Source organism: Denticeps clupeoides, chromosome 1, assembly GCF_900700375.1.
Source record: "Denticeps clupeoides chromosome 1, fDenClu1.1, whole genome shotgun sequence".
In the NCBI taxonomy this organism is placed as follows: Eukaryota; Metazoa; Chordata; class Actinopteri; order Clupeiformes; family Denticipitidae; genus Denticeps; species Denticeps clupeoides.
In genome coordinates this window covers 31816608-31824263 of record NC_041707.1, presented here as the reverse complement: position 1 = coordinate 31824263, position 7656 = coordinate 31816608, and the positions used below count along the sequence as shown (strand labels likewise).

The window sequence follows — 7656 nt, the reverse complement described above, 5'->3', positions numbered from 1 at the left end:
CCTGCACCATTACGGCAAATTCAGATAGTGGACTATCTGCACGAAGAAGGGAGCTTGTTAACTAATATAAGAGTTACATAAATAAATAAATAGGTGAAAAGAAAAAGAAAGAACCATTTTCAGTTCATTTGTATCTTGAAGGAGATAAGCTACCATTGCATGTAGTTATTTCTGTCAACCAAAATTTCATCTATAATTTAGTTTTTCTAAACAGAGTTACATATTATTAACAATACACAATGCATGTGTGCAAGCTCTAAATAAGACTTTTATGACAACATGCACAATGAGTTACACTTTACACAAATGTTGCGGACAGTTCTAATCACTAAAATCATCTGCTGTTTCCATTGTCTTGTCCCTTAGCTTTGACGATTTTTACTTTCTCACGGAGCCCAGCGAATTCATCGACACACACTTTCCTGACCAATCAGAATGGCAGCTTCTCGACACACCCCTCAGCTGGGAGGAGTTTGATCAAAGAGCAATGACATCCTCAGCTTTCTATAAGATGGGCTTAAGCCTGAAGCAACACCACAGGGTTACCACAGGTAACACATACACATGCAGTTTAACCTCTAGCCTGTGTGAATACACCGCATGCATACAGGCGTTCAGACAAGTAACTTATTTAAACACACTTATATTCTTCAGCCTGGTGTTGTGTTAGGCATGTTGACTGACTGAATTTGACTTACATGCAAACGGTCACGTATAAACACACACTTTGAGGTTCAGGGCTTTGGGGACATGGTATCAGCACTTCCTAAAATAACTCTGAAGAATGGTGTGTATGTTTGTGTGTGAGCCTGTGTGTGTGTGTATGTGTGTGTTCTGTGCATGCACACAGTGCTGATGTTCAGCATTTAGAAGGGTGCCTACGTTATACACTGTGATCTCAGAATCTCTGGAAACAGCCTTTATTACACACTCTTACTTTAGTGACAGGGGGTTTTCAGTAAAGGAACAGGCACAATATACACACACACACACACATACTGACACAAAATGAGCCAGATTACCGCCGCAGACAATCTGACTCTGTTTTCCTGTTTGGTGACTCACTGAAAAGATTAAAGTGACGGAGTAAATGAAGTGCAGAGCCGGTACAGAGTTGAAAGCACCGCTGCAAAAACAGGGGCCAGTTCAGTCCACTAACCGCATTTACAGCATTTAGCAGACGCCCTTCTCCAGAGTGACTTACGATCAGTAGTTACAGGGACAGGGTTAAGAGTCTTGCTCAGGGACACAATGCTGCTAGGTGGGGTTTCGAACCTGTGACTTTGTGGTCGTCTGGTTCAAAGGGTGAGCGTGTTACCCCTAACTGTCACACAGTGAGTATCCAAGAAGTCAACAAGCTAGCCCTCAGTATGGCAGACCACAAATACAAACCACATACACTCCATTAACACACTGAATAGCTGAGGTAGGCAGGGCTTGTGCAGAAATGCCACATATTCCTACATAAGAAGCGAATAAGTGCACACTCAGTAGATTTTCTGAAAAAAAAATTACATAATCCAATTATGAACTGATTTAACTGAACTTTAACTGGGGCAGTGTTGGCCTAGCGGGTAAGGAAACTAACTCATAATCAGAAGGTTGCCAATCCACTTTTTTGAGGCTACCACAAAATTCCACTTGTGCACATGTCTGGTCACCCTACTAAATAAAATGATCCTGATCGACAAACTCCCCGCTTCATGGGAGTTACTGTTTTAGGACCTATCTAAACAGACAACGTTTAGAAATTCCTTTTTATGAGACTGCCAGAGAAGAAAACATAAATGCTTGCGAACTGCAATCTTCAATCAGTAGCCTACAACGCTAAACGGCTAAATGACTTTAAACGTGCCTCTTAAATGGCAAACTCCCTCCCTGCAGAATCTATACCCCCATTTTTTTCTGGCTCCTTCAAGCTCCTCAAATGGATTTCTCCTTTAGCATCTTTTGGGCACCCCAAAAAATTCCCACACAGGAGAATTTAAGCACTTCCTAGGTGGAGTAGTCCTGTTGTTAATTGTCTCTCGTTGGCCTTCTACCATGATCCACTTGAGGTGTTTTGTGTGTGCAACCCTACTGCTAACCAGGTTTTTTTTTTTGTGAACTCTGAACTCTGCCGACTTCTAGAGACTTTTGTTGCTGTTTTTCGTTTCTGGTAAATGAACGAAATTAACACCTCGGCAATAATGACCTACGCTATTTGCATTTTATACACGGTGCTTATCCTCATACAGCAATGTTTTAACCATAATGATTCTGTAAAAATCCTAAAAGAACAACAATCATATTTACCCAACAATATAAAACACCCCTGAGTTATGACCCTATAGGTGAGCTGTTTGATTCCTTGTTTATTTCATCTTTACATGTATGAAAAGAAACTTAAAAAAGTAGATGAATTCCCAGACCTTGGACAGCCCGTGCATGTTTAAAATGTACATTTACAGCATTTATCAGACACCCTCATCCAGAGCGACTTACAATCAGTAGTTACAGGGACAGTCCCCCCCTATAGCAACTCAGGGTTAAGTGTCTTGCTCAGGGACACAATGGTACTAAGTGGGACTTGAACCTGGGTCTTCTGGTTCATAGGCGAGTGTGTTACCCACTAGGCTACTATAATAGCTGCCATGTTTTTTTTTCTCCCCAGATGATGGTGAGGCCATCGTGTACCTGGCTTTCACTCGACCTATGAGTGCGACTTATGACCTCAGCCCACGTCCCAGGCACACGGAGTCATGGAACACAACAGCAAACAATGATACATATCTCCTTGAAGAGGCTCCAGAGCAGGGTGACTCAGGCTGCTCCCCCGGCCACTTAAGCCTCACTTCCACTGGCATGAGCCTTCGACTGGCCCCTCCAGAGCCGGGATCCTACAACCTGCGTCTATACGCCCGGCCTCTGTCCGACACCCAGGCAAGCCACCGCTGGGTGTGTTCTCTGGAGGTGCTGTGCCCCTCGGTGCGGGAGAGGGAGGATGTGCCATCCAACCCTTACTTGAGCTGGGGTATGTGTGTTTATGCACCTGAGCTCGGTGTGGAGCACTGCAGCTTCGGCAGCGACGTGGCCGAGACGGATGAGAATGGGGAATGTGTGCTCACCATTGGCACCTCACGGCCACTAATGATGGTGTGTGAGCTCGCACACTCCTCACTCGACCCCGCCCTGGCCAAGCATTGTCTGGCAACTCAAATCAAAATGGACCAACTGCTGTGCCATGTGCATTGCCCTTTCCAGGGTTTCTACCGCCTGTCTGTGTTTGTGAGGGACTATGACAATGGGGAGGAGGCGTTCCAGAATGCAGGAAACTTTTTACTGTACCGTCGAAAAAAAGCTGCTGGACTGGGTAGTCTCTTCCCCTCCAACCTCAGTCCGTGGTGCGGTCCAGGTATTAAGACACAGCGGGCTGGCCTGGCTCATTTCAGCCACACAGGGGCAGTAGTGAGCGCACCTCAGGGCCGCTGCAACATCAGCTTCCATAAGGATTCTCCTGACCTGCAGGTGCACGCCAGCCTGAGCACAGAGCAGCGCGAGGAGCCCACTGCCGCCGCCGGGCAGAGCCCCAGCTCAGAGCTGCATGGGAAGGCCTTCCCACTGTCACGCTACGTCTTCCTCACACAAATGGAAAACAAAGTGACGGTGAGTGTGTGTGTCCCACAGCCGGGCGTGTATCGCTTAGCGCTCTATGGACGTGCGCCTGAACAGCAGGAGTACACCTCGCTGTGCGACTTCATTCTGAGGTGTGTGTGCCAGGAGGCGGGTGACCCTTTCCCATCTGTGTACTTAGCATGGGGACGGGGCTGTGTATTGCTGGAGCCACGCGGTGGAGTGCTGCGTTCTGGGCAGCAGGCCTCATTTCGCGTGAAAGTGCCCGGGGCAAAGAGGGTGTGTGTTATTGGTGAGAAACACACAGAGATGAAACAGAACAAGAGCCGCGTGTGGGAGGGCGAGGCCTACACCGGTGATGGAACACTCACATGCATCACACTCGCCGCCGATATCACAGGCACAGACAACATGGCCATCCTGCTGACCTGGAATATCCGGAACGTGGAAAATGAGCCATGAAAAAGGGTCTAAACTGTACAACAGTTTGCATTTGTGTGCATGTGTGTGTGTGTGTTTCTGTCAGCTCGAGTCTGCAATGAAGGGGACAATGAATTCAGCTAAATAATGACATTTATAGAAACCCAGAGGATTTTTAGAACACCAACAACATCCTTACATTCATGGGCACCACAGATTAAATGTGATTTTAGTCTGATGAGAAATGAAATGTCTCCATGCCGTATAGTATCAATAGTGCATGTTTGATGAAGCTTAAATCAGATCTGCCATTTGCAACCGGCAAACTCAAAAATCTTTCCAGAGCGAAACACCAAGATATAAAGAATAACAACTGGTCATGTCTGGTAGGTCTCCTACATTTGAGCCACGCCTTGTACTTTTAACCAATATGACAAAGTTTACATGGACTATGAATGTTTTTTTAAGGAGCACAATGCACTTGCAAAACTAGTGTGTTGAACAGACAGGTGCTAATCTCATACAACATTGCTCAATAAAACATCACAACCACATACATGTTTGATATGTTTAACTTTATTTTCCACAGAAAACAAAAAAGAGAGAATAAATACATTTTACATGGGCATCTATTTATTGATAAAAATGACAGAGTTATATCTGTATTTGTGTTTAAAATGTGTTAAAAATCTCTGACATGACACTTGGGTCACCGTATGATGTGTCTGGAACATTTGTGATGGGCGTCCTTAATAATCCACAAACCATCTCAGTTGGCCTGTCTTGAAATGGAACAGAGTCTCTTCTTCAAGGCTCTCCTGGAAGTCTGGGCTCCTCAGCCATTCATGTAGCGTCAATCAACAAATCCTGTGCAGAAATCTTCTTTCAGCAATATCTACTCAAAATTATAGTGGATATCCATCAACAGGCTGTTGATGTCATGGGTCTAGCAGTTGGACTGACACTCATGCCCTCATGCCACTTCTGACTCTGTCCATGTGCTGTTTTTGTCCCCAGGTGAAGGTACACATGAGTGTTTTATGTGCTCCTTATTTGTGGAGAACAATCAATGAAAAAAAAAGTGATTGAATGAGCATTATCAGACATGATGATGAACTCATCTCACAGGAAAATCAACAGTTGTACTCACCCATCATCCATAATTCCTGCTGTCCTGTGCTGTGATCTGTGGTTTGTTTAGTTGGTTAGGTCTGGGTTTAGCAACATTATGTGGCAGAAAAAATAGGTCAGCTGACCTGAATATATTGAGTATGCATATATAGGAGCATGCACATCCATCAATTGATTTTTTTTTTCTATCCTGATGGCACGGGCATATTTCAAGATGACAGTGCCAGGATTCATTGGGCTCTAATTGTGAAGTTCAGAGTAGTTCAGGGAGAATTATACACCATTTTCACATATCGATTAGACACCACAGAGTTCCTGACCTTAAGTTCAATGAGATTCATTAGAATTTTCTGGGACACAAGATTTGCACAACAAAACCTTAGTGAAAAAAGTAATGCTCAATTCAGGTAGCTTCAAAATCAGCTTAAGGTGCCATTTTATCCTCTTAATGCCCTGTTGGTCTCATCATTCCAGCTTTTTGTGCACTGCAGCCTGTTACATCTGGTGTACCATAAAACATGGATTATGCTAGTGTTTCTACTGTACTGTAAAATTGAGTTGTCCTACTTGGTAGAACTTAAATCACAGAAATATATGACCTCATTTGAAAGTGAAGTGATTGTCATTGTGAAGCACTGCAGCACAGCACACAGTGCACACAACGAAATGTGTCTTCTGCTTTTACCATTACCCTTGGTGAGCAGTGGGCAGCCATGACAGGCACCCGGGGAGCAGTGTGTGGGGACTGTGCTTTGCTCAGTGTCACCTCAGTGGCACTTTGGCGGATTTGAACTGGCAACCTTCAGATTATGGGGCCACTTCCTTAACCGCTATGCCACCACTGCCCAAACTAAATAAATAAATGGAAAGAATTTGAATATAATCCAAAATAAAATCTCATTAAATGGACATATTTCAATAAAGTTTACATATAGCTCCTTTTTCATTATGTTTGTTGGTCAAAGAGTTCCAGTTCTTCAAAGGAAAGCAGTTTAGGGGTAACAGCAGATGTCGGTAGCATCTGTAGCATATAGTGGCCCCCAATTTAGCAAGCCAGCTGTGCCAAAAAGACTCTCCAGGACTTCCACCAGCAAATGTGATCAGACCAAGCCAAGAACATGTACCATGTTTCAAATTCCTGAGAACATAGCATGCATTTTTAGAGGCCATGTTTGAGGCTTTTTAGATCTGGCAACTTAACACACTTGCTCACACAAGTCCATGTGGAGTGTGGACTCTACCAGATGGATAGATGCCTTTATTGTCACCAAACAAGTACAGTGTGATAACGTTTTTTGTTGCAAACCCGCAGATGCACATTTAAACTAGATCACATTACTCAGACTACATCCTCCACATGCTCAGCATGCTTCAGTGTATGCGAAACTCGAACATATTTGTGGACCGTATATAAGCACTTCTTAATTCTAGAAGACATTCTGAGATTCATGAAAATTCAAAACATAATGGAAGGTCTAAGGTCTGTTTAGTATGCAGATGTGCGTTCTCTGACCAAAGGACATCAGAAAAACTTTAAAACAGACATAAAGATCAGGACAAATGAGAATGGAAATGAGTTTTTGCTGAATTGCTAGTAGATATATCTTAGTAGATATTACTAATTTAGTAACATGTTTCTTATCAGAAAAAATCCAGTACACTCTCCTACATGTTCACATTTTAGATGGTGGGCCTCCCAGTAAGCATTTTAATGCGGAGCTGTTGTCTACATTTAATCACATAGTTAAAGGTGTGTTCTGTTTTTCTGGACATATTTTCAGGCTTTTTTTTTTTTTTTTGCATTAAAGTTTTTTGTTTTATTCAAGGTTTCAGTCTGTGATGCTAACTGCTACGTTTAGGCAAGCCTAGATGTATTTAGTCAAACATGACTGGAGCAGAAAATCTCGAGACCCGATTCATACAGGCAAAAGACATGTCAATTCTGTACTGAAACTGGACTGGAATTTAATAAAAGGATTGTTCCATCTGCTGTGCACAGGCCAGTTAAAGTGCTCTTGCATTACAAAAAAAACAACAACATAACCCACGAGATTTTGGAGTGCATTATCTTGGCAAAGAACAGCAGTCATAAAACAGTCAAAGATGACGAATATTGTTGATGTTTGATCAACAGGAGTTATATGTTATCAATGCAAGGTCAATATGACAAAATATAATTGATTTTTCATTACCATCTTTGGTCACCGAGGACATAATGCCTGTGTGTGTCTGTGTGTGTGAGGGATTTTTGTTTGTTTTTCAGCGAAGGACATTCGCGGCTATAGAGAAAATGTGTTTACATGCAGCCGTCATGGCAACCGCAGTCTCAGAAATAGAACCCATTCTTCATCAGAGAGAGCAGAAAAATAAACAATGGACTATAAATGAGGCTAAGAGGGTGGGAAGGAACTCAAGGGAGAGTTAAGAAAAGCTGATGTCAGATTTAAGCAATGCTGGGTGTGTACATGTGTGTGTGAGAATGGTGTGTGTTTG

General features: G+C 43.2%; 1 protein-coding gene across 1 annotated transcript in view; it reads left to right on the top strand.

The window, feature by feature from the left end:
• ky (kyphoscoliosis peptidase) overlaps nt 1-4586 on the top strand; it is a 7739-nt gene extending 3153 nt beyond the window's left edge. The window contains exons 8-9 of the mRNA XM_028970357.1: nt 367-551; nt 2654-4586. Coding sequence (XP_028826190.1) covers nt 367-551; nt 2654-4074 — 1606 coding nt within the window. The 3' untranslated portion in view covers nt 4075-4586. The remainder of the gene's footprint in view (nt 1-366; nt 552-2653) is intronic.
• The last annotated feature ends 3070 nt before the right edge of the window (nt 4587-7656 follow it).